This window comes from Leptonychotes weddellii, chromosome 9 (genome assembly GCF_054177405.1).
Source record: "Leptonychotes weddellii isolate Sample4059 chromosome 9, ASM5417740v2, whole genome shotgun sequence".
Taxonomy (NCBI): Eukaryota; Metazoa; Chordata; class Mammalia; order Carnivora; family Phocidae; genus Leptonychotes; species Leptonychotes weddellii.
In genome coordinates, this window is record NC_138377.1 from 6,999,214 (window position 1) to 7,027,204 (window position 27,991).

Sequence of the window (27,991 nt, forward strand, 5' to 3'; positions counted from 1 at the left end):
TTAGGGTTATGCCATGAAGCCTAAACCACTAGTAATAGAGCACAAATGTTAGTCTTTAAATGTCCCAGGAAGAAAAGAAATAACAGTGCAAGATACTGGTGAGTAAAATAAATTACCATATACCCCTCTGCAGTCTTAACTATTAAGTAAAGCATATTTTATTTGACTATGGGTAAACAGCGTGGCTATAAAAAGCTCCATTATAAAATCTGAGTTAAAAACTATTTCATATTTGACAAAAACTGCTACTATGCAAATGGAAGTAGGTTTTAACATACCGTTAAGACTTCTTATGCATCTTATATCTAAATTCTTAAGCAGACTGTCATCTCGTAAGTCCAAGTCTTCTGGAATAGTCTGCAGTGCTAGTCTTGCAAACAAAATATCAATCTAAAACAAAAACAAAACTTAACATTCCATATCCATCAAACTATTTTTAAGGCATTTCTTTAACAAAGAATACTCTTTAAAGCCAGGATCTTCTCATCAACTATAAACACGACAATGCCTCCAAAAGTCCAAAGTCCAATAATGTGTATCACAGGTATTTTAATCAGATGTTAAAACATGGCACCATGAAAGAGAACTTGAATAAATACCTACTTGTCATTTTATTTTATTTTATTTTTTTTAAAGATTTTATTTATTTATTTGAGAGAGAGAATGAGATAGAGAGAGCATGAGAGGGAGGAGGGTCAGAGGGAGAAGCAGACTCCCTGCCGAGCAGGGAGTCCGATGTGGGACTCAATCCCGGGACTCCAGGATCATGACCTGAGCCGAAGGCAGTCGCTTAACCAACTGAGCCACCCAGGCGCCCCCTACTTGTCATTTTAATCAGGCTTACTAAGTTTGATTTACTAAGTTTACTAACGCATCTACTGGATATACTAAATTTGTTAATGTATCTACTAGAAGACTATTTAAAATTAACTGTTTAGTTCTCCATCTATATAAATTATGAATTGATTATATATTAAAAGGTGCCCAACTATAAGGCCAACATCCTTATATTTAGCCCAAATATACCTGCCAGTAAAAAGGGGGTTCCTTACATTTAAGACCTTACATATCTGTAACATTACAAGATTCCCAACTTAGTTTTGACTAAATAGGAACAAAACAAAAACAAACACCAGCTAATTTTGAAGGCTTACAGAATGCAACTGACAAACCACCCCCACCCCGCCCCGCTTTTAAGTAGGCTCCACGCCCAGTGAGGAGCCAAATGCAGGGCCCGAACTCCTATCCCTGAGATCAAGACCTGAGCTGAGACCAAGAGTCCGACACAACCAATGGAGCTACACAGGAGCCCCTCCCTTTTCTCCAAGGAAAGGTGAGAGTGTGAACAAACTTAGCACAGATTTGGTCATTATTCCTGAGGGTATGACTTCATGGTTCCAAACCTGTGGAGGCTGCCAGAAGTAAGCCTTTTAGAAGATCACTTTAGAAGGCAGTATTTTAAAAGAGCTTATTGTGAAAAATCATTTAAAACATACACCTACAAAATAGAAAAACAGCTGTACACTTTTATAAATAATTAACTTGCGGTATAGCAAAAATGTTCCAATGAAAGTTTCCAAAGTCCAGTAGCTCCCCCCAATTTAGACAGAAATAAAAATTATGTGCTTACATAAACAGGTAACTCAATAAGCAAGTCAACAGAGATTGCCATTTTAAGTAGGATAAAATGATTTTTCAAATGTTCTAATGTAAACACATTCCCTAAAACAGTGTTATTTTTATATACAATGTATGGACAGGAAACTAACACATTAAATATTTCAAGTAACCATCTGACTTTCATCTCCATCCTGAGAAGTTCACACAATTCAGTTGGGTCTTCCACAAAAAAACCAATCCCCCCTTCTTTGGTAATGTTCTTTTGGGGAATGCAGGACATTGCCTTACCTTACAGATTGTTTTATATTTATTTAAGCACTGACAGCAAAATCTACCTGAACTTGACAATCCTTTACTAAATTTAACATTTTATGTCTACTTAATTAAGGTTAATCATCGACTTTTCAAGGAAGACAGGGCTGGGCATCTTTATGCAGCAGTTAAAGAAGTCGTCTTTTTTTTGCAAAACAATGAAGTATTATTCTTCCAGTTTCCAAAATTTTACAATCTTCACTATCAGTGACTTTCCAGAACTATTATATATGACAGAAATAACATAAATAAGTGAAGTTGCTTTACTGTCTTACCAGCTTTGTTCCAAATGTCTTCACTACAACTGCTGTGGAGAACAGCAGACAGAAATGACTATCATCTCAAGAATCGGAACTCATAAATCCTCCCCTAGCAGAAAATATCTCAGCATACACACTGTCAGGTCACAGTTTTCTCTCAACTTCTTAGATATTTAATTTAAATGATGTCAAGGCAAAATTCCATGTGCAAAAAATATTGTTATTACCTTAATAAGACTAAAAGTATATATATTTGCAAATGGAAAACCTACTGAGTAAACAGTTTTGTAACAGCATTTCATAGTCAATGTTTAATTATTTCTGTCTATATTTTAGCTCTTAATTTCATGAGGCTCTTTGAAAAAAGACGAAGGAGCACGTGGGTGGCTCAGTCGGTTGCACATCAGACTCTTAATCTCAGAATCCTGAGATGGAGCCCCACATTGGGCTCCGTGCTCAGCTAACAGTCTGTCTGAGATTGTCTCCCTCTCCCTCTGCCCTTCCCCCAGTACATCTCTCTCACTAAAATAAATAAATTTCTTTAAAAAAAAAAAAAAACAAAACAAAACCCACACACACAACACTAAAACTGGGGTGCCCAGGTGGCTCAGTCAGCTAAGCATCTAACTCCTGATTTCAGCCCAGATCGTGATCTCTGGGTCATGAGACTGAGCCCAGCGTGGAGCCTGTTTAGGATTCTCTTTCTCCCTTCCTACTCCCTCTAAAAAAATAAAATTAAAAAAATAAAAAGACTAGAACTGATATTCTACAAAGAACAGATACACTTCTATTAAAAAAACTTAATTGTTAATATCACATCAACTTACCAATTAAAATAACTTTTTAACCTACATCAATCAACATTACACAGAGCAAGAACTGTCGTCTATTTGAATTATATCTTACCTCTATCCCATCAAAACACAGTTTGATAACTGGTACAAATGCCTCTTCAACAGCCTGTAAGAAAATTAAGTAAGTTCAGTGTCTCTCAAACTACAGATCAGACCTATACTAGTTTTAGTACTTTTAAGTGAATGAGACATTTGAAATTGTTTAAACATAATTTAGCATAACGCCTGACACAGACTAGGTTCTTAACAACTAGCTTTAAGACACCAGGCTCTTGAATCAGATAAACCTAGGTTCAAATCCTTGATTTCTGCCACTCAGATGTAATCGTGGCCACACTGCTTAATATTTATTCTTTTTGCCTTATTTCCTACTCTGAACATGAGATGAAATTTATTTTAGGCTTGTTAAGAATAAAATGCAAGCATACATGTTAAGCCCTTGAAAGGGTCTGGCAAATTGCAAGAGTTCAATAAATGACGGCTAGACCATAAAATTTGCTCAATTTCACTAATTTTTATAAACTCCTCCCCTTTCACCCCAAACATTTACGCACTCTTAAATCTTTTACTTCTTCCTGTAATTTCAACTTATCATAGAATGAGGTGAAAAAGTCACTTCGATCAACATGTCTTGGTGCAACACACAACGCATCAATATCGGCACCTAAAAAAAATTAAGCCCATCAACCACTAATTACTATTACAAGAAAATTATTTTGCATCTTATCATGGCAGTACTTGATGTTGAGAATCTGTTAACATTATACTAGCGAGCCTCTAAAAATGTGCCCTTCCCCTTAAAAAACATTACTGGTCAGGATAGGAAAAACATGATACTAATTGACGGGATATTTTTTTCCTGCAGCATCCTCTATTTGTAGTGGCCCAGGTGACCTGGGAGTCAGAGAAAGGTGACTCAGATAGGACTTTTATGTTAAAGAGAGGGAACTATTCAAGAATATACCCAACATTTTGATGTCATTGTCATAGCCAAAACCAAAAAAGTGGTTTTTTTCCCCACACATTATGTGGTAGTGCTTACAGGTGTCTATCTGGCCCCTAAATGGGACCTACAGAATAAACTCCAAAAAGGACCACTGGCAAGAATCCAAAGAGGCACACCATGGTAAGATATTTGTTACTAATTTAGTGCTTGATAGGAGGCCAGCCTTGAGTGCATAGGGGGAACACAACAAAAATGACTTCAATCAATAACTGGGATCATAAAAGGGAGAGATCAATGTGGAATCAGGTCAACACAGTCATTTCCCTAGAAGACTCAATAGCTAAGGCACTACTCTGAAGGTTGTATATTTAGCATATACGCAAAAGGGAGAAGAGCATACAGTGCACAGGACACATCAAAAGCAAATGCACTAACTACTACTGGCACAGAGCAGTGGGAGATGCAGAGGAGGAAGAATGCCAGAACAAACAGAACACTATCCTGGCAGATACTTTTTAACAAGGAAGTCAGTGGTTAATGGCTGAAGAATCCTAGTTCTGCCAAGAGATGGCTGGGAGAAACTGTTCAAGCCTACTGTCTCGGTAAGTCTCAGACTTCTATTTGTTACATGAGAATAAGAGAACTGAGGAATAAATGAGATAATGAAGACCAAAAGCTTATTATTAGCTCAGTGCCCAGCAAAAAAAAGTCCAATAAATGTTCTCTGCCGTGGTAACATTTTCACTGTGTATTTATTTGCATAAGATAAGTACAAAGCAAGAAAATACTGACAGTAATCACCAATGGCTGCAGATACACTGTTGTGGTTTGGTTTTTGCTCAACTGTATTTTACAACTATTAAAAAAAGCACGAGGAAAAGAAAATCCACAGGTCTTTTTAAGAGGCTTGCATTCATTTTTGTTCTGATTTCCTGACTTGATATTCTTCAGGTAGAGGAAATGATACAGACAGCAGCACTGTCCGAAAGAGCTCTCCACCGGGGAAAAAAGTTCTCTCTCTGCACTTTGCTGCACAGTAACCACTAGCCGCCATGTTACTGATATAAAAATGCGACTACTTCTATTGAGGCACTGACTTACCTCTTAAGCTGAAGTACAGTTGACATACAATGTTGTATTAGCCTCAGGTTACAACACAGTGATTCCACAAGTCTATACACTATGTTCTGCTCACCACTCTAAGTGCAGTATACAAGGTCGTTAACATACTACTGACTATATTCCCTATGCTGCACAGAACTGCCTTTTCTAATTTACTTAATACCATATTGGTCAGTGCAGGTTTAGAAGACATCTTTTTTATCTTCTTAACCAACTTTAGGCTCCTTGAAGTATTCTATCTTCCACACAAACTCACTAAGCTGTATGCTATGCAAGTAACTGCGATGAATGGGTCGTTATGATTTTTAAGAACTAAAAAGAGTATTCCTTCTCAAGATAATTAAAACAGTATTTACCTTTTGTATGTACTCCTAATCTGTAAGATCCAAATGTAAAAATTTTTCCTCCAACATTTTCAATTACAGATTGTGGAAGATTCTGTTTAAACAAACAAGAAATGGATATTCTATCAGTGGAGAACAAAAGAGATTATTTCAAATAGCACTATACAATAATTTAAAAAAAAATAAGAATTCAGTGCAAATTTATGGAGGGTAAACAAACTCTGTAAGCTCTACCAAATACCAGGCCTTCATATATCAACCAATTTTGAAATAAAAGCAATTTCCAACTTTTAGTGAACGTTCTTTAGTGACCCACACCATTTTAGAATTTTGCCACATTTCTGGAAACTGCTATAAAAGAGGACTATCGTACAGGAGAGTATGTGATTCCATAGGAGTAATGTTAGAAGCAGATTTTATTCATGACCAATATGCTGCACATATCATGAATGTTAGACTATAACAAAAACACATATTCTGATTGCTTAAAAAATTACATTCAATGAGTATACTGAATATTCCACAGTACATTAGATATAATTTTACCATATCAAAAGTGACTTTAAGGCCAATACTGCTACAAAAATAGTTTAGATTTCAAAAAGGCTTTGGCGGGATGACTTTGAACAGAACTAAAACTTACTGATAGTTTCTTAGAGTAGAAACACCAAGAAAAAGGAGAAAGGAAAGCATTTAAAAATCATCTTCCTGACCCTGGTACTACTGTAAAGTACTATGGTGAGTACTTAATGCCACTGGTGGTAAGGATGATACCTGTCCAAACAAAAAACAATTTTAATGTGTGCCTGGTCAATGTTTCTCTTCACTTTCTAATTCCTCAGTAAAGTCTTATTCAGTACCAAAACACCAATCACTCCTCCTCACCTCCCCCAAGTAACATAAATGAAAGTGTTACTTCATACTACAAAAACCTTAAAAATAAATTGTAAAGATTCAGGCACTCCCTTGTTTTTTGAGGGCACATTTAATCATCACTTATACAAAAAGGACCATCTAGATATATGATATTACATTTGTCTTCCTACATTTAGAAATCTAAAAACCTCACTTGCAAAGTTGGCCTGGTTATTTAAATTAAGTCAGCAAGATGTTGCAGGAATAGGCCTACAAAGGGAGTTAGGACGAAACTACCTGAGATCAATGATCTACGGACTTTTCTAGTAAAACAAATCTTTTGGATACGTGCACTCTAAACAACTGTCCACTATAGTGTGAAATATATGTAAGTATATATAATGAAATACAGCTAGCTTGGCTGAGGAACTGGATATTTAATTTTAGATCATTTAAACAGAAACAGCCACATGTCATTAATGGCTACTGTATATGAGCACACGTTTACACATTAGTATGTTTATAGCTATTTTAATAATTTTAACCCAGAAATTAAGATTCCTTAATTCAGGTCACAGAAAAATAAATTGCAAAATCTTTTTTTTTAAGTCTCAGAATATTAGACAGCAAACAAGACAACTGAAGTAAAATTCAAATTTTATATAATTCCCCCCCCCCCAAATACCATAAATAAATTCATTGGAACTATCTATTAATCACTGCTTCTCAACCAGGGATGACTCTACTCCTCCAGGAACAAACAGCAATGTATGGAGACATTTTTGGTCATAATTTGGAGAGAGAGAGGGCAAGGGCAGTGCATCTAGTAAAAGAGGGCCAGGGATGTGTTTTGCTTAAGATCTTACGATGCACAGGATAACACCCTAAAAAAGAATTATCTGATCCCAAAATATCAACAGTGTCAACATCAAGAAATCCTGTATCAAGTCTTAAAACTAACCAGCTGAAGAAGAAATTCTCTCTACAAAAGGCAGACACAGAAGATCAAAATGTATGAAGCCTAACCTCAGTCCCTTTCTCTAATCAACTTACTACTTACAGTTAGGCTATAAAGAAAAGGACACTGATAAATCCGAATAGGAATGAGCATTACTTTCATTCATCCAAACACATTTTCTTACCCTCAGTAAAACCAGCAGGAAGAACTGTATCAAGTATTACTGGTTAAAGAAACTTACTGAAGTAAATACCTGAAACAAAACTACGATGAGGCAGTACTCACATTTCACATTAAGTAAATCTAAGTTTTGTCTTTGTCTACTTGACTATGGCTTTAAACTTAAACATTTAAAAAATGCCATTAAAACAAGGCTGTATTTCCTATAGAAGGTTAAGGAAAGCCCAAGTTCAATAAATGAGTAAAAAATACTTAAACTTGGGACATCTGCTGCTCAGCTCAAAAAGAACTTTCTTTCTAAAATCTCATTCATGGGGCGCCTGGATGGCACAGTTGGTTAAGGGTCCGACTCTTGATTTCGGCTCAGGTCGTGATCTCAGGGTCCTGGAATCAAGCTGCACATCCAGGCTCCGCAGGTGTATGCTTGAGATTCTCTCTCTCCCTCTGCACCACCCCCTTCCCCCCTCTCTCTAAAATAAATTTTTATAAATAAATAAATAAATCGCATTCATATCAGGAATTCTATCAATGAGAAACATGCAGTACACCGGGTCCCCCGTTTAAAACACTCCCATTGCTGAAGTTTTAATCAGTTGCTTAAAATATATATATGCTATTTTAAGAAAATATAAATTTGACTAAAACCAAAAGACTTTCTTTGTTAATCCCCTCTCTCAAGTTTTCAATCCTTGGTTCTCTTTCCATCAATTTTTCAGTTGTATTATAAATTAAATATGCCTTTTATACGGTCCTGGGGAAACTGCCACTATTTAAGCAATTTTTTCAAAGTAATCTCTACCCCCAACATGGGGCTCAAACTTACAACCCCAAGATCAATTGTTGCACCCTCTACAGACTGAGCCAGCCAGGCGCCCCTATGCAATTTTTAAAAATGGGCCAAATGAATTCCACACACAACTCTAAGAATACATTTCCATTACCAGAAGCCCAGTCATAGATTCATCAACTGTATGTACAATTTTTCAGAATAAAGTTTAGGAACTCAGAGAATATTATAAAAAACTAAACAGATACTCAGTTTGAGAGTCTAGTACCTGAAAACCTAAAAATTGTTCATTGTCGTAGGATTGCTTAAAAGGTAGCAAGATTCTCAAATATTTAATATACATTTTTAAAGCACCTCTTCAGGGAAATATCTATTATTTCTGTGAAGCGTAAGTAATTACTGAGTTTCAGCTTTAAATATTGCAACAGGGCGCCTGGGTGGCTCAGTCGTTAAGCGTCTGCCTTCGGCTCAGGTCATGATCCCAGAGTCCTGGGATCGAGTCCCACATTGGGATCCCTGCTCGGCAGGAAGTCTGCTTCTCCCTCTCCCACTCCCCCTGCTTGTATTCCCTCTCTCGCTGTCTCTCTGTTGAAAAATAAATAAAATCTTTAAACAAATAAATACATATATACATACATACTGCAACAAAAAAGTACTCATAAAATCACTGAATTCAGTTGTTTTCCCTGCTTTCAAAATAACTAGAAACAAAATTCTGTTATCAAATAGTCTAAAACAGACTTTGCATTAAAGACTCTAAATCCACTCTAATAAGAACAGCTTACTTAAGACTGCTGCTGTTCAGTTGGCAAATTATTTCATATACAAATAAGTCACCTTACCTTGCTTTCACTGATTTCTCGTATCCACTCTTTTACCAGGTTATTTAATTTCCCCAAAATTAAAATCCTGTTGATAGAGCAAATATCAATCAAGTATCAAGTTGTTTCATTACTAATTAAAATGAAAATCAGTTCTCAATAGGTGGTTCCCTAAATTTCAACCAGTTTTTAAGTTATCAGAAAGTAAGTACACAGTAGTTTACTATATGTAGGCACTGTTACACTGGGAAAGGCATTCTTTAGCTGAGTAAGCATTCCCCTTCTGACAATTCTGTAATGTAATAACCAAAAGCATCAAAAATCAAAAGGGAATTAAAATTCATTGTAGAAAAAAAGTTTTTTCTAAGCATCGCTCTTGTTCAATGCAGATTTCAGGGAATAATTCTGACTGAGTAGATAATGCCTCAAAAATTAGTTTATTACACTGATAAAAAATTATTAAAAGAAAAATATGTATGTGTATATTCACCTGCGCTGCAGTTCCTCTTCCTCTTCAAAAACCCCAAAGGGCTTCAGAGTCTCAATTAGTTTCTGTGTAAGCAGGCAGTCAGTCTCCTTGGGGGCTGCTAAGCTGATAGGAGAGGTAATGCCATAATGCTTCTGGGGCGGCTGTGTTTGTTGTGATCCCTGCGTTGTAACTGGACTACAAACAAAATTAGATAAAATTACTGCCAAAGAATTTCTACAATTTGAAACAAATCGTTTGACTAGAAAAACTGCTTTAGTAAAATGCATTTCTAAACACAGCTGGGGGGCGCCTGGTGGCTCAGTTGGTTAAGCGACTGCCTTCAGCTCAGGTCATGATCCTGGAGTCCCAGGATCAAGTCCAGCATCCCACATCCCCACATCCTGCATCCAGCTCCCTGTGGGGAGTCTGCTTCTTCCTCTGACCCTCCCCCTCTTCATGTGCTCTCTCTCTCTCTCAAATAAAGAAATAAATAAATCTTAAACACAGTTGGTTTCCTGCCATATCCAAAAAGACTCCTTTCAAAAGACATCTTACAGCAAAAAGTAACCAACCAAAAGCAAGTGACCAAAAAGAAAACTGTAACTCTTCCCACTCCAACGATTTTAACTTTATCATTACCTAAATATCTAAATAAACTATAAGAATCCAGATCAAATATAATGGTAGAGAAAACACAACTTAGAATATGGTGAACTGAGAAACTACTTCTTGAAAAGGAGCCAAAATCTGTTATACTGTTATTTCTAAAGCAATGATAAACACACTATAAACACTATTTAACCAATACAAGAGATTCCCCACAAACAGAACTTAATATCTGACTCACAGTGAATAAAATTCATAAAATACAGAGCAAATAACAAAGATAACTTGCAGAATGCGGGGCACTGTAGTCTCACACTTAAGCTTATTACACATTTCTGGTGGGAGATTCGCACTTCAACAGTGATGCTAGTCTAAAACGTTTTTCCTCCCCCATTTTAAGAGAAATTCCAGATTTTTACAATCAGTAGGACTTTACTGTAACTGGTTAAATACAAAAAGGCATGGCATACTTGAAATGCTTTAGAGGAAATTAATTTGACTCGAGTATTTTTTTGATGAAACTCATTCATGTTTCTCATCCTCTTTGTTAAAATAATTTTAAGTCAATGGACAAGACCTCTAAAGAGAAGCAGCACAATTATTATATAAAAACTAACAAGTCAAATACCATAAAAAATGAAGAATGGGCTAAGAACCTATTTATTTGTCCCAAATCTGTTCCTTAAAAAATTGAAGTGTTTGTTTTACACACACACACCTACTTTTCTTTCCAAGTATGTATTTTTTTTTACACTGAAGAGGAAAAAAAAAATTGAAGTTCAATAATCTACTTAAGCAATAACATGCCAAATCCAAGAATCCTATGCAGGGAAGTCCCATTATGCATTTAAAACCTATCCACTGGATTCTGGTTTATACAGTGACTGCTGGACAGTGTTCGATATTTTGTCTTCTATTATCAACATAGAACTAAGAATGCCAGGAAAGCCATACTGCTTGTTTCTAAGTTAGCCAATGGTCTGTATATTCTCTAGTCAATGTTTCCTGGTCCAGTTATGCACTCTCTCAATTTTAATCCAGGTTAGTAAATAAATGTCAGGTATATTATCTGTTTCAGCAATTAATTCATGTCAGATCCTTCTTCCTACTCCTGTAACTAAACTGCAAAGCTATACAAAGGCTATGTTAATTCCCAGAGCTGGGGATCCACATGAACACAAAGCACTGTCTCAGACTAAATATCTTCCATTAATGTTCTATTTTTCACATTTATGTAGCATCTTCTATGATTAAAATATACAAATTAACCTAAGTGTAAATGCATTCATGATGTCTTCGTTAGAACATCTTTTTGTCAATAAACAGTTATCATCAGGTTCCATAAAAGTGACATCAAAAATGCAGCCCTAGGGCCGCCTGGGTGGCTCAGTCGGTTAAGCGTCTGCCTTCGGCTCAGGTCATGATCCCAGGGTCCTGGGATCAGCCCCGCATGGCAGAGCCCCGCATGGCATCAGGCTCCCTGCTCAGTGGGGAACCTGCTTCTCCCTCTCCCTGCCACTCCCCCTGCTTGTGCTCTCTCTCTCAAATAAATAAAATCTTTTTTTTTTTTTAAAGATTTTATTTATTTATTTGACAGAGAGAGAGATAGCGAGAGCAGGAACACAAGCAGGGGGAGTGGGACAGGGAGAAGCAGGCTTTCCGGCGAGCAGGGAGCCTGATGTGGAGCTCGATCCCAGGACCCTGGGATCTTGACCTGAGCCGAAGGCAGTCGCTCAACAACGGAGCCACCCAGGCGCCCCAATAAATAAAATCTTAAAAAAAAAAAAAAGGTAGCCCTGAAAACTGCCTAACCATTTGAGAACCCCTTCACACCACACATACTCTGATTTCAGATAAATTAGATATTAAATGAAAACAGCACACTAAGTGATTATATTCTCCGTATTTTTCACTGCTTCAATATGAGTTTCTCCAAGTCCACTAGAACCCTTCATGACTACGACAGGATTATGAATACCTTAATAAATGATTTTAACATGAGTACAGCCAGAAATGAAAACAAGTGCAAGTTCATTCCAGTTAGTCTTGGTTCAAGCAAGGTGAGATTTCAAGTCAAGTGTGAACTGAATTCATGTTTTCATAACTTCAGGTAATAATTTCAGGTAAAATCCACTCTAGTGGATTGTTTTTTTGTTTTGAGCAAGTAATATGTTTCTCTGCATTCATTCCTTTCTGAAGAGGTTAAATCCATTACCAGTTTAGTTGGATCATCAACAAAATATGAGTACTCACTCTCTGTGAGGTTAAGGCTCACTTATCTTTCCCATTTTTTTCTTTCTCAAATATTCAGGTTTTTCACTGTCACACAAAAAACAATGCTTGGAAAGGCCCTGTCTACTTCAAAAAATATCACCAGAATATTAGGATACCAATTCATATTTCCAAATTCACACCAAGTCTGTTCACCCTAATTTGAAAAATATGTTGATTTCTATGAGTTTCCACATTAACATTTTGATGGGGAAACAAATCAGATGCAAATTACAGCTTTTTATTCACTTTATTCAAAATATCGTCACATCATCTAAAATAAAATCACTTATTTGTCCCATCTAATTCAGGAAAAAACATCTACAGCATATGTCTACACATGTATACATACAGAACATACATTTAACTCAAGTACACATACAGAACATATACTAATTCGGGCGCCTGGGTGGCTCAGTCGGTTAAGCGGCTGCCTTCGGCTTAGGTCATGGTCCTAGGGTCCTGGGATCGTCCCGCTTCGGACTCCCTGATCAGCGGGCAGTCTGCTTCTCCCTCTGCCTCTCCCCCGACTCGTTCTCTCAATCTCGCTCTCATGCTCTCTCAAATAAATAAATAAAATCTTAAAAAAAAAAAAAAGAACATATACTAATTCAAGAACACATATAAAAAAACAAACATCATGGGGCGCCTGGGTGGCTCAGTCGTAGTCGTTAAGTGTCTGCCTTCGGCTCAGGTCATGATCCCAGGATCCTGGATCAAGTCCCACATGGGGCTCCCTGCTCGGCGGGAAGCCTGCTTCTCCCTCTCCCACTCCCCCGTATTCCCTCTCTCGCTGTGTCTCTGTTAAATAAATAAATGAAAAAATCCTTTAAAAAAAAATCAATCAAAACCAAGTTAAGAGGAAAGAAATACATGTTCTGAAAGTTACAAGATACCTGTGCCTCCAATAAAAATGGCTTAATCTTAGCTTAAATAGCTGACTAGAAATTCCAGGCTGCCATATGCTTTCAATGTCCAAAATGTCCCAAGTAGAAACGCTAACCATGACTGTACTTTAAACAGAGAAAGTCAAGTTTTCCATTCAATTTTAATATCAGAAATCAAGTAAAGTGATAAAAACAATTTAAGGATCTTTTTTTTTATTTTATTTTTTTTAAGATTTTATTTATTTATTTGAGACAGAGAGAATGAGAGACAGAGAGCAGGAGAGGGAGGAGGGTCAGAGGGAGAAGCAGACTCCCCGCCGAGCAAGGAACCCGATGTGGGACTCGATCCAGGGACTCCAGGATCATGACCTGAGCCAAAGGCAGTCGCTTAACCAACTGAGCCACCCAGGCGCCCCAATTTAAGGATCTTTATTTGCTGTTCTAACAAAACAAAAATACACATTCCAATACTGAGTAATTTAAAGGATTCTGCTTTATAGACCCTCTCCTGGAACAATACACCAGATAGCTATCAATCCCAAGAATGCAGAGTTCTTCCATTCTCGAACACATTAAACGTCTGCCCGTATCTATCACATTTTTTTTTAAAGATTTTATTTGACAGAGAGAGCACAAGCAGAGGGAGAGAGGGAGAAGTGGGCTCCCTGCTGTGGGACTCAATCCCAGGACGCTGGGATCATGACCTGAGCAGAAGGCAGACACTTAACCGACTGAGCCACCCAGGCGTCCTCTATCACTTTCTAGAGACATTTTTTACCAGCATTTAGTTTTCTTCAGACATTATTCTATTTTAAAAATAAAATTCTATAATTACATAAAACAAAGAAAAAACAGACTAGATACAGAGCTACCGTATTTGTAATTTATTAAAATTTCAGGTTTTTACTATGAAGAACACTTGTGCTTTTCCTGAGCAGTTTATTTTCATCTCATGATCACAGTGAAACTGGTGACCATCCAGCTCTCCCTGCTTGTGTTCCCTCTCTCACTGTCTCTCTCTATCAAAGAAATAAATAAAATCTTAAAAAAATAATAATAAATAATAAAGTTTTAATCCAATACTCAAAAGTCCATCCTTTCCCAATGTTAGGCTGTGCATAACATGACCCTAATTAGGATAAATATTTAGGTACTTAGAATAGCACATTTTTGTGAAATTAGTGTATGCAGGTTGCTGATTTCAGCTCTATATTTCAAAAGTTTAGGCATCTAACTTAGTAAGTATACTCTGAAATATCGAGAACCACTCTGGCACAGTAATTATAAAGCTAACTCAAATAGTATAGTATAAGTTCCCATGATATGTTAACTGTTGTTTAGTGGCCACATATCCAGTCAAAATATGATCAATCTTTGGATAAATTATACTAATAACCATTTCAAATCACTGAGGAAAGTACAGAACACTCAAATGGGTTTGGCTAACCACTGTAAAATCTAAATTCCAGATGCCACAGTATTTCAAAATATTGAATTAGAAATATTTCAAAATATTAAAAACACTATTTTCAAAACCATATTTAAGACACACAAAACTCAAAAGCCATACAGAAAAATTTACCTACATAAAAATATTCCAGCTTTTATATAACAAAAATACATCATAAGCAAAGTTAAAACAAATAATAAGTGAGGAAAATACATGCAACCTATCCCAAAAGATTAATAGTCTCAATGCATAGAGTTCTTAAATCAACTAAAAAAAAGTTCCACTGCACATCAGGTAAGCAAATTAGGACAACTATTTTCCTGTCAGACTGCAGAAAAACAAAGTTGATATACATCTGGTAAAAATGAAATATCTATTATAAGCCTACAGTATTGGTAATGGTGTAAGAAAATGAGCACTCTTATCCATCACAATGGAAATGAACATAATTTTAAAAAGCAATCTGGCAATACTCATTAAAATAAAAATGCATGTATCAATTTTAAAAGTTTATGTTCAACAACTTCACCTCTAGCAATCTATCTTACAGAAATACTAGGACACAGGACTCAAACCAAAGGCCCTGAAGTTGGGAGACATGTTCTTTTTAATTCACAACACAGTTTCAATATATGAAATATAACACAAAAATCCAAATTTCCAGCCACTTGTGGGACAGGGGTACAATAAGACAGGTCAAATATGGGCCCAAAATCCTGTACAGCAACAATAAACTTGAAATGAGCAGTACCTATCCCAGGGTTATCCCCTATGGGCAGTTGGGGGACATGCTTGGTATTCGTAAATACCTCTGTGACTCCACAGGTTCTAGAATTTGACCCTTCTCATAGGAATAATACAAAAAGATGTCCAAGGTTGTTCACTGGAGCACTGTATACAATGTACTAACTGGAAACCACCTAAATATCCATATTTATCCTAAATATCCAATATAATATAGGACTGGTTAATCACACACAGTACATTCTCACAACATAACACTATGCCATATAAAAATCAGGGGATTATTACATGTAGTAGCATAGAAAGATGCCCATAATATACCAGCTGAAAAGAGCTGTGGAATATAATTATGATAATAGTATTTACTGAAACCTCAACATATTCCAGGTAGCATGTCAAGCACTTTACAATATTCCCAATTGTTCCTAACAACTCTATTAACTGTCTCCATATTACAGATGAATAAAGTAGAGAAACAACAGCTTATCTAAATTCACTGGGCCAGGATAAGAACCCAGGCTTCTAACCTCTATGCTGAAGTGCCTTTATACATCTTCCACAATACATAGTTTTATATACTTAAAAATTATTTATTTTTATGTCTACAGATACATAAAAACACAATTTTCACTTTGTACTTTTAAAGGTTTGTTTCAAATTGTTAAATTATTTTTAATTAAATATTAATGATGTCATACTAAAGGTGAACATCATCTAATTCTACTATTTATTCACCATTAAATTAGGTTAGTGATAGTAAGGAGGCCAAAATCATGCCCTAAAATTACTCCCTGGCAGCAAGGGATACCAAATAAATGTTCAATTTAAAACAATAATTAACATTTTGATTATTAGATTTAATGAAGATTTAAAAATTTTTTTAAAATAATAGATTTTAAAAATCAGTTTATGCTAATCAAAGCACATTATCTTAAAGTGAAATAAACAAGACTTTAAAAAATGGATTTTTTTCCACGCAATACTGCAATTAGAAATAGTAGTAAACCATGGAGTGCCTGGGTGGCTCAGTCTTTAAGCGTCTGCCTTCGGCTCAGGTCATGATCCCAGGGTCCTGGGATCAAGCCCCGCATTGGGCTCCCTGTTCAGCAGGAAGCCTGCTTCTCCCTCTCCACTCCCTGGCTTGTGTTCCCTCTCTCGCTGTCTCTCTCTCTGTTAAATAAATAAATAAAATCTTAAAAAAAAAAAAAAGAAAGAAAAGAAATAGTCGCAAACCATGCTTTATTTATTGCTCCAGAAAACTGCTAAGGCATTCAAGGTTATCAAAATTCATCAATCCAGTTTTTCTAAAAGTACCTTTTTCTCATTTAACTTAATTTTGCCAGACAGTATAGCATTTATTAGGCTGAAATTTACTGAACTCCTAAATATGTATGAAAGCCAACACTAAAATCAGGAATACTAAGATAGTCTCTGCTCTCAGTGACAATCTCAGATTTGGTCTGGGATTCAGATCCTTAAAAAACAAGTGCAAAGTAAATGCTTAAAATAAATACTAGAGAAACAAAGAATCAAGGCTATGCCAAAGAAAATCATTAAGGAGGTATGTACTCCAAATGATTTTGATGGGGGGTTGGGAGGGAGGGCAGTCTAGGAAGATGACGAACACAGAAAAGGAAAGGACAACAAATCACCGATGGTGTTTTCCCAAACAGTTCATGTTTAATGACTTTGCATCCCAATTTAAACAAAGCTCATACTATTGATGAAGATGACGAACACAGAAAAGGAAAGGACAACAAATCACCGATGGTGTTTTCCCAAACAGTTCATGTTTAATGACTTTGCATCCCAATTTAAATAAAGCTCATACTATTGATGAATCATACATATTGGGCATATGGAATATGTTGTGGCCTAACGCTATCAACAGAGTCAAAATTCATAGCTACCAGCCAACTGAAAACACTTTATCATTTCTTCCTAGTTTTACTCAAGTTAAAACTGAAAGCTTAACTTGCCTGATAGTCTTCTTTGGAAGCAATCAGATAAAGCACAAAAACATATTTAATGTAACAATTCACCACAATATAATTTGCTGTAAAGAGGTCTTTACCTTAAACATAATGTGCCCATTGGGATTAAGCAGGAAAGAAAGAACACCAGACAGAAAAGGAGTAATGGTCTGAATGTGCATTCAGTATTAATTCTTAACAGAAATATAATCTCTTTCACAAGAAGTTTAACATAGGATGTTTTAATTTTACTGGTAGCTTAGTCCAGGCTATAACAAGAGAATGTATTTGATCACTAAGAAGTTATACAAAGAATCACTAATTCACCAGCCATGTGTTCTGTGTAAGTGGTACCAAACATATTTATAACCTCGCTATATTCTTAAAATATGTATTCCAGGTCTATCAGCCAGTATTTAGTAGGCAGCAGCAGAGGGCCCAGTAATAATTTATGCTCAAGGGGACCAAATTATGATGAATTCCAAGGCCAAACTTTGGATATGCAAGGCTGATTATGCACAGGAAGGGTACTTGTTACTCAGTTATAAAAATGACCAAGTGATTCTTCCTTCCTTCCTAAGGGCACTTCCAACTGCCCCCTTGCCCTCTTTCTCCCAAAGGGCTAGAAGTAAAAAACGAGCCAGACCACAGTACTCATCCATCAGTTTGCCAAGTACAACTTGAAAAGCGGCTGGCCGTTTCATTGAATCTGGAAACCAACCATTCCTGCATGCGGCTCGGGAGGAGTGCCCAAACTGACCATCACTGGAGCACGTTGAACACAGAGGGACACACGTTAACTGTTCGTGTAAATTCTTGGTACCTGGACGAGCTAAAGGTTTGGCAGCTGTCGTCATGCCTTCTGCGGCAGACTTGGAAACGGCCACCCTTCCCCGCACTGTCTGTAAGTTGTTGTCCCCATAAACATTGTCCGTCCCCCCCCCACACGCCCCGGTTTTAATCAAGTAAAGTCGGGTGTTGCTTTTCGATCGTGTGAAATGTGTACCATGGGATGGGAGGTTATCCTGTGCTAAAAATGGAGATCGACCATGTTTGAGGCACTGTTTTCCTTTCAGTGCCTACTGTCCTTCACTGTTGACCCCCCAGGAACCCCGTTCCTGTGTCACCTGAGGTGTCCGTGTTGGCTGTGTTTGCATTTCTATGTTGGTAGTTTGTGGCTTGTTTATGTGGGGGGGGGGTTTTAAAACATATTTTTATAAAAAGAATATAATTTAATGGTAATAACAACCTAAAACAAAAATGGAAGCTACTGGTTATTCTCTTAACTTTTCACAAGATTAAATATAGATTTTTCCTTTTTTTTTTTTTTTTCTGTTTCTTAAAGTGCAATTTGAGATAAACTGGCTGGAGAAAACATTTATAAAAATAAATACTTTTTTTTTTTAAGATTTTATTTATTTATTTGAGAGAGAGAATGAGATAGAGAGAAAGAGCATGAGAGGAGGGAGGGTCAGAGGGAGAAGCAGACTCCCTGCCGAGCAGGGAGCCCGGTGCGGGACTCGATCCTGGGACTCCAGGATCATGACCTGAGCCGAAGGCAGTTGCTTAACCAACTGAGCCACCCAGGCGCCCCAAAAATAAATACTTTCATTTGAAAAAAAAGAAAGAAAATGTAAATAAAATAGAGAATCTGAAAAAGTATAAAGATGTATTAGAAAAGAATAGTCAAAAATATGTTATCATAGTATCATAACACATTAACTTCAGGAAATGCAAGATGTTTCTGATGACTAAAACGACAGGAACACTATTCTTTAAGAACCCCAAAACTATAAAAGCCATCATAAAATGCAAGAAAAGCTGGTTTCTGGACAAAACACAGAGGGGACACAAATTTGAAAGACAATTCTGTGACAGAAGAGGTAGAAAATAAAGATACCTAGCAAAATCCCTACATTTTTTCCTTTCCCAAATCTTTAATTTCCACCATTGAGTTGTTATATAATTCTGCAGACCAACAACCCAAAAATTAAAAAATCACACATTCCACAGAAGGCAGTGGTCACAAAATGAGAGTACAGAGTGGTAAACCTGTCGTGGTTTTAAATAAATAAAGCTAAAAATACATTCTAAGATCTTAGGTTCTGTAGTACATTACACTTTACATATACTATACGTATATAATACATGTCACCAGTAAAAAAAAAAAAAAACCTTGAGATTCAAATATTCTACACACAAGAAATATGATCTTCAAAATTAATTCTACTTAAGACATTTAAACAGACTCCAACTGAGCAGATCAAACATAGTTCCCAACAAAGTCCACAGGAGATGGTATAGTACTAGAATGAGAAGGCAACATGGAACCCACAGTTGAATTAACCCCCAATCTACAACTTAAGCACCCTTAGACCCTGGACAAGTGAGTACTTCAAGCCTCAATTTAACCAACTTTATTTTTATTTATTTATTTATTTGACAGGGGGAGAGGGGGGGAGAGAGAGCACAAGTAGGGGGAACAGCAGAGGGAGAAGCAGACTCCCCGCTTAGCAGGGAGCCCAATGCAGGGCCCTACCCCAGGACCCCAGGATCCCAGGATCATGACCTGAGCTGAAGGCAGATGCTTAACAGACTGAACCACCCAGGCGCCCCTCAAGTTAACCAATTTTAAAGGGAACTAATACCTCCTGCAATGCTGCTGTTTTGTATATCATAAATTGAGAATGTGCAATTATTTAAAAGCTGCTGAATAATCAGAACAATAAACATACAGAACAAAAAAACATGCCTCCCACCCCACCAAAATGGGAAATACTAAGAATCCAAATGGCTTTATTCCGGCCGAAGGCTTTCACCTGGGAGGAGCAAGGTAGGAGATGGGGGTGACTAGGAAATAGGAACTGAATTGGCTCATAAATTTATTCAATTCCAATACCTTATCTCCTAACTTCTCCATCAAAAAGCATGAACTGAGAACAGACTTAAGGTAATACACCACATTCCAAAACCACAGCCAACATTTTTTTTTAGCAGCAAGCAATTCATTACAAAATCTCTAAATCCTGGGCGCCTGGGTGGCTCAGTTGGTTAAGCGACTGCCTTCGGCTCAGGTCATGATCCCAGCATCCTGGGATCGAGTCCCACATCGGGCTCCCGGCTCAGCGGGGAGCCTGCTTCTCCCTCTGACCCTCTCCTCTCTCATGCTGTTTCTCTCTCGCTCGCTCTCTAATAAATAAATAAAATCTAAAAAAAAACAAACAAAATCTCTAAATCCTAAAATCTGAAAACCAAAATAGCTCTGTTAGAAGTTATCTTCCCTAAAGATTACCCAATGCATTGTTTTGCATGGACAACAACAAAAATCTTTAAACCACGTGTGTGTCTGTGTGTCCATCCATCCAGACTGTCCAAAAACCACCCAGAAATGCTGCCACCACTGGAAATAGCAGCTTGGGGCAGCAGTCAGCTGTTCCTGTAAGGCGGCAATTCTCAAGTTTTCAAACTTTTTGGTCACAGACTCCTTTTACAACTCTTAAGCTTTATTGAGGAACCCAAAGATCTTTTGCTTATATGGATTATATCTGCCAATATTTACTGCATTGGAATTATAACTGGGATAAATTTTTAAATGTTTATGTATTTGAGTAACAAGAAATCTATTACATGTTAACATAAATAATTTTTTTTTTTTAAAGATTTTATTTATTTGACAGAGAGACACAGCGAGAGAGGGAACACAAGCAGGGGGAGTGGGAGAGGGAGAAGCAGGCTTCCCGCGGAGCAGGGAGCCCGATGTGGGGCTTGATCCCAGGACTCAGGGATCATGACCTGAGCTGAAGGCAGACGCTCAACGACTGAGCCACCCAGGTGCCCCTAACATAAATAATTTTTTAAAACTGTTCTCCAAAACAAAAAATTTAGTGACACTAATCTCACTGTTTTACATTTTTGCAAATCTTTTTAATTATGGCTTTATCAAAGACCGCTGTATTCCTCTATCTGCTTCTGCATTCAATCCCTTTGACAAGTTGTTCTGGTAGACACATATGAAGAAAACCTGGCATCACACCATCCTAACTGGAAGAGTATTTCAATAGCCTTTTCAAATAATTGTGGATATTCTTCTATACTACACCAAAACTCCACAAGTGTTTTATTAAAGATTAGTTACAGTATCAAAGCTGAAACCACATCAATAAACCCCTTATACTGCTGCATTAAAATCCATTGGTCTAGGGGCGCTTTGCAGGTGGAGCCTGTGACTCTTGATCTCAGGGTTATGGGTTCGAGCCCCATGTTGGGTGTACAGATTACTTAAAAATAAAATCTTAAAAAAAAATCCACTGATCAACACTGCACTTTGAATGTACCTTTTACCGATGTATGATTTTTATTACATCAAAATTAAGCTTATCTTCCAAACGTTGACACATTACAAAATGTATTTTTTTTAAAAAATGGTATCATTAATATCACTACCAATCTTATCAGAAACATTTTTTAACTACTAGGAAGCTGTCAAGCTTACAATGACAGAAACAAGCCTTCCAAAATTCTAGTTTTTATCTTCAAATTTATCATTTGGCCACCAATGCTGTCAGCTGTTTTCCTTAAAGAGACAGGCTCACGGGCGCCTGGGTGGCTCAGTTGGTTAAGCGACTGCCTTCGGCTCAGGTCATGATCCTGGAGTCCCTGGATTGAGTCCCGCATCGGGCTCCCTGCTCGGCAGGGAGCCTGCTTCTGCCTCTGACCCTCCCCCCTCTCATGTGCTCTCTCTTTCTCATTCTCTCTGTCTCAAATAAATAAATAAAATCTTTAAAAAAAAAAAAGAGACAGGCTCACTTCATTTTCAGGAAAATAATGGTCCAAGTGTCAATACCCACGGTTCATCATTTGTTTTTTCAGATAAAAGAGCTCTACGAGAAAAACACTAGTTTAGCTCACAAATCAATCAGACATGTGCTTTTCTCAAAACAACCATGCTACTTTTTAGTATACCACTTTATGTGTACTTCCCACTTTATCATGGCTTATGTAAGACATAAATTCGAGAGTCAGGATTTATTAAAATTAATGTGTTTTACTGTTTCATCAAGAACTTTTTAAACTGTGTGTTATGCTTGTGATGAAGAAATATATGACTACTCGTAAAATATGGTGCCTCTGCCTCAATTTTTCCTAAGGCAAGAACAGCATTATCCACTACTGATTTCACACCATCATGCAAATGTCCACAGAGTAAAAAAGAAATAACATTTCAGCACTATTATGAAATAGTTTGAATTTTATGTACTCCTTAGAGATCCCAGGGGTTCCACAGATCACAATGTGATCTGGTACCCATTACAACCCACCAAGAGGCCCCAGTTCTACCTGCTATGAATGACTTCATGAAACTTTTTTTTTTTCTGACAGCCCCAAATATTTGGGAGAAAAGCTACTGTCTCCCCCAAGTCTTGCTAAATATCTCTTCCAGTAACTTTTAACAACATTCTATGAATGTGGTATGAACACTAGGTCACTAATGATGGTTACTCTCCTCAAAATCTTTTCATTACACTTGTGATAGCCAGAACTGAGCAGATGCAAATAATGGATCTGTCCAGCACAGAGTAGGGCAGAAAGCAGAACACAGTTCCCAGAAACGCGTTATACTCTATCAGTGCAGTGATTCTCAACAAGGAGAATCTTGCCAGGTTACATCTGGCAACATCTGGAGACATTTTGTCACTACTGGAGAGATGGGGGGTGGGGCTCCTGAAATCTAGTAGGTAAAGGCCAAGGATGCTGTTAAACACCTTACAACACACGAGCAGCCCCCTTCAAAGAATTATCTGACCCTAAATGTCAACAGTACCTACCAGAGAAACCCTGTATTAATGGATCCTAAAAACTACCCATATTTTTGGAAGCTTGATCACCATGGCTCTTAAATCATACCAGCCTTTCAAAATTATACATATATTACATGAGTTTTAGACAAAATATGAACACTTGTTCACAATGTTGTAATGACTTAAACTTCAATAACCTATTTTGATTTAACCCATTCTGACAGCTCAACTACGGCCTATGCCACAATCCCACCCACCCAAATTTAACAGGACAGCATACTAAAGTGCAAGTGGAAATCAAGCACGATAAGCCTGGGAATCACAATTCAAAACTTCAAAGAAACAAAATGAAAGGCAATTGTGACACCAGAATATGAAAAACAAAAAGAAAGCCAATCAATGAGGAAATAGGCCTATTTAACTAGGCAGTCTGGTCTTTTTGTTGTTGACTTAAAATATAGTACACTTAGGGTTAAAAATGAGAGGGATATAATGAAAAACTGGGCATATTGTTCACAGTTCAAAAAACACACTGGAAAGCCAATTATCCAAAACTCTGTCTTCCATTTTATATATTTGAACTTCCAAGAAAATTTATGCTCTCAGGTCTTTAAAGAAAATGTACACCTCCCTTCCTCAAAGAAGGCTGGGAAAAAGTAGGTATAAAAGTATTTTTATTTTCTAGACAAAAAGATACAATTATGTTATTTCTAATTAAAACCTCTTAGATTGTTCATTTCCTATCACTGATCAAATTTTAATACTGACATGATTATCACAAAGTTGCTTTTCAAGCACAGCAACAATATGTGAGCTAACACAAAGAAGTCACATGGCATCACTAAAACATTTAATTGCTGCTGAACTGAAAAATGCCCCAAAAATCAATGCTTCTAGTGTCTCTACCATTTCATAAAAGGATGAATAAATCAATTAACAGGGATCTTGCAGATTCTAAGATTGTAGGTCTGCATATTTAATTAAAACTAGGAAATATTCTCATTTACAGAAATTTGCTGATAGGTCTCTTAAAAATGACAGAAGTGGGTGAGGAGGAGCATGAAATTTTTTTCAAAAATACTGTGTAAAAAGCAATAGGTATCTTAAAGCCTGTGTCAAAGTTAGAGCCTCACCTGTAAAGAGACACACACACATACACATAGGTAACTGTAATCAGTAGTATTTGCGAAAAAGAAACTGTCTTTACTTAAAAAAAAAAAAAAAAGATAAACCTGAGGTGCTGTATTAGGTGTCTAGAAATCACAAAACCTTTATTTTGCACCTAAGTAAAACTCCCAGTGTCAATAATTACATAGTTCGTTTGGGGCCTTCAAAGAAGAAAATTCGGTCCCCCGTCTCAAAGGAGCACTATTACACTAGAATGTTCAAAAAAATGGAAGAAATGCAGTCTCACTATTTAGGCCTCTACACTGCTGGATACACGCAGAAAAAAAAGCTGTAATCTACTTTCGATCCCAACAATGAGTTCTCAGATTACATCTCATTCTTTGGAACAGACAGAATAGAAAAACTTTTTAAAAACGCTACAAGAGAAAGAAAGTATAAGACGCAGACCTAGGGAAGAAGGCAAGAATGGACTAGCTTTAAGTCTATAATCAGAAAAATTAAAAGTACCACTGGAGATGGAGGCAGAAGGAAGCAGAATGCATCCGACTATCGTATCAAAACAGAACAGACAGAGCAATACCTAACACAACGCGTTGCGAAGGACACCCTGGCAAGTGTCCCTTTGCTGACGGTGGGAAGCCTGGGGAGGACTGGTTCAAGCGAGGAAGCGGGGCTCGACGCTCAAAACTGGGCTTTTAGCTGGTGCTCGTGCAAGCTCAGAGGTGGAAGTGGGTTAACTCTGCCGCACGATTTGGGCAGCTTGGAACGGGAGGGAGAGAGGAACGCAGCAGAGGTAGACCAGGAAGAGAAGCATCGAAATGATCCGGGGAAACGCCGAGAGTGAACCTGAACGCTGTGTGCAGACCCCGCAACCAGCGGGGCCTTCCTTCCCCGCCGCCGGGCATTGTTTTTTCTCTTTTTTTTTTTTTTTTCCGGACGGGGCGGAGAAACGGGAGCACTAAGGTTCAGGTTCCCCTGGCCGTTCCGGAAGGGGAGGCCCCCGGCCCGACGGCCGCGGAGCCAGGAAGGGGTGGGGGGAAGCGGGAACCGAGCACAAGGGGAAGTGCGGCGGCGAGCGGGTGAGGAAACAGGAAGAGCCCCGTTCCCGCCTGCCTCCCCCACGGGGCGAGGGCCCGGCTCTCGCGCCACCCCCTCCCCCCCTCCCCCGACGCCCCCAAGGCCCCGCCGGCGTGCGAGAGAAAACAGAATACAAATCACTTACAACGGCATCGTCTCCTGCGCCGGCACCGCCCAGTCACTTCCCCCCCGCAACCGCCGCCGCTGCCGCCCTGGGCATGATCCACTGAGGCGGGAGGGAGGGGGGGGCCTGCCTCAGCCCTGGGTCCAACCCCACTCCCGCACCGCTCCCGCCGCTTTAAGCGCTTCTCCTCCTTCCCCTTCGTCCTAACATGGCGCCCGAGCGCTACCACAGCAACGTTCTAGAACTGCTGACGCCGCCACGCACGCCGTGCGCGCGCCTGCGCAAAGGCCGCCCGGCCCGCGCAGCCTCACGGGAATGGTAGTTCTTGAGGCGGCCGGCGGTCCGGCAATTTCCGCCCCAAAGCCGTCGCGCTTCCGCGGTGGGTGTCAGGTGTCGGCTAGGAAAGGTGCGAGAGGCTCCGGGCGGCTGGCTGTTCCTCGAGCGGGGACGCTCCTGTCGCCGGTGAGCACCACGCGGCACCTCACAATGCGCCGCCGCTCTCGCCGCCCGAGGTTGCGGCGGCCGCACTTCCCCTTGAACGGCGTCCGGGCGGCGCTCGGCGGGGACCGAGGCGCCCATGCGTGCCGGGTGTGCCGCCCGACGCGGGGCTTAGGACGCGGCCGCTCTGGTCGGTGCCTTCGGTGGCCAGAAGTTACTCGGCCTCTTCCTGCTGTTCTGCGAAGTGAGAGTAAGACCTGCTCCCTGGGGTCGTGTCGACTACTGTATGGGTTGGTTGATGCAGGAGTGCTTAGCACGGGCTGGTTGTTGGGACTCCTCCTCCCCTGTTAGACTGAGGTTCCCCCTCTTGGGCTTTCGGCTGACTTGTCCACCAAAGGGTGTACGCAGGCGCTCAAGAAGTGATGGTTGAATGAATAGATTTGCGGGGCAGCACTGTGATGACAGCGAGTTCTGGAACACGAGCTGATTTTACTAGCAGGTGGTGCCCTGGAACTTCCTGGTAAAGCTGCACTTACGTAGAACGATCGATGGCAGTAACCATTGGGATTTTAGCAAAGACTGTGTTTTGCAGCCCTGATCTATCCCTGGGGCGGGACCTAGGAGTGTACTCCCCACCGCCAGCAAAAGCTGGAGTCTTCGTGCTTGAGCCCGACTCTGATAATTCATTCCTTCCCTCTGTTAATTAGAACGCATTCTAAAGTGTCACACAGAAGGTTTATGGAGGGGCGGGAAGGAAATAAATACGGCAAGGATAAAGTTCTAAATTATTTAAGTAGATTAATATGGACTTGTATAGCCTCAGGAAATTTGGCAAAGGACTTACCTGTTTGCACAGAACATCTAGTAGGACAAGCGGTCTAGAACTAAAGGCTCAGTGGGAGAAGCACAGGGCCTAAACCTGCATTGTCCAGTACGATAGCCATATGTCATGTGACTTTTGAGCACACTTGAAATGAGGCTAGTCCATTTAAGATGTACTGTAAGTGCAAAATACAGATTTCAGAGATGTCAGTAGAAACAAAACAATGAGATACCTAACTGATGCGTTTGATATTCGTTATATGCTGAAATAGTATTTTGGATATATAAAAAAATTCATTAAAGTTAATTTCATCAGTCTCCTTTTAAAATGTGGCCACTAGAAAATTTTAAATTATATGCATTGCCCTCATTTCTGTTGAACAGCCCTGATTGGGAGACAGACTTGTCCTTGATTCTCAGATCTTCTACTTGTTCCCTTACCCTCTTGTCATCAAGGTGGTTTTGGTTGGGGGCCCAGTAGCAGGCCTGCCCTTAAAAGTTTGAAAATCTGAGATCCAGAGAAATCAATAAAATACATTAAGGCTGTGGTCTTAAAATTTGCTCATAAAGCTAGGCACTGATGATGTATGTTATAAATTAAAGAATGGGAACTTCTTCAGCTCATGGCTGTCCTCTGCCTGGCATCTCAAAAGGCAGTGAAGGATACATGGTCATGAAACCTCTGTGCTTTCAGTCTCCAGGTGCTCCACACCGATTTTGTTTTAGCCTTCTCTAGAATGAGGCAGCTAGATAGCACAATTAACGAATATTTATTTAGTACCTAGAATGTGCTAGATGCCATATTACTTTCTGAAGACAGAAGGAAGTATACTTGTCAGAATCAAAGTAGACTTCCCAAGGTGACTTTAGAAATGTCCTTATAGGGTGCCTGGGTGGCTCAGTTGGGTGTCTGCCTTCAGCTGAGGTTGTGATCCCAGGGTCCAGGGTCCTGGAATCAAGTCCCGCATCAAGCTCCCTGCTCAGTGGGGAGCGTACTTCTCCCTCTTCTCCCCACTCATGCTCTCTGTTGCTCTCTCTGTCTCAGTCTCTCAAATAGATAAATAAAAGCTTTAAAAAAAATAAGGATAGAAATGTCCTGATGTCAAATCTCTATGTTATATACCTGCAGCTAATGTAACACTCTG

General features: G+C 38.7%; 1 protein-coding gene across 6 annotated transcripts in view; it reads right to left on the bottom strand.

Moving 5' to 3' along the window:
* Positions 1-25,831, bottom strand: part of PAPOLA (poly(A) polymerase alpha) — a 59,210-nt gene extending 33,379 nt beyond the window's left edge. For all 6 annotated transcript variants that reach the window (XM_081829981.1, XM_081829979.1, XM_081829977.1 and 3 more), the window contains exons 1-7: positions 25,608-25,831; positions 9,550-9,723; positions 9,081-9,147; positions 5,471-5,552; positions 3,601-3,710; positions 3,099-3,152; positions 279-390 (exon numbers count right to left, since the gene is read on the bottom strand). In XM_081829981.1, coding sequence (XP_081686107.1) covers positions 279-390; positions 3,099-3,152; positions 3,601-3,710; positions 5,471-5,552; positions 9,081-9,147; positions 9,550-9,723; positions 25,608-25,615 — 607 coding nt within the window. In that variant the 5' untranslated portion in view covers positions 25,616-25,831. The remainder of the gene's footprint in view (positions 1-278; positions 391-3,098; positions 3,153-3,600; positions 3,711-5,470; positions 5,553-9,080; positions 9,148-9,549; positions 9,724-25,607) is intronic.
* Positions 25,832-27,991: the final 2,160 nt, after the last annotated feature.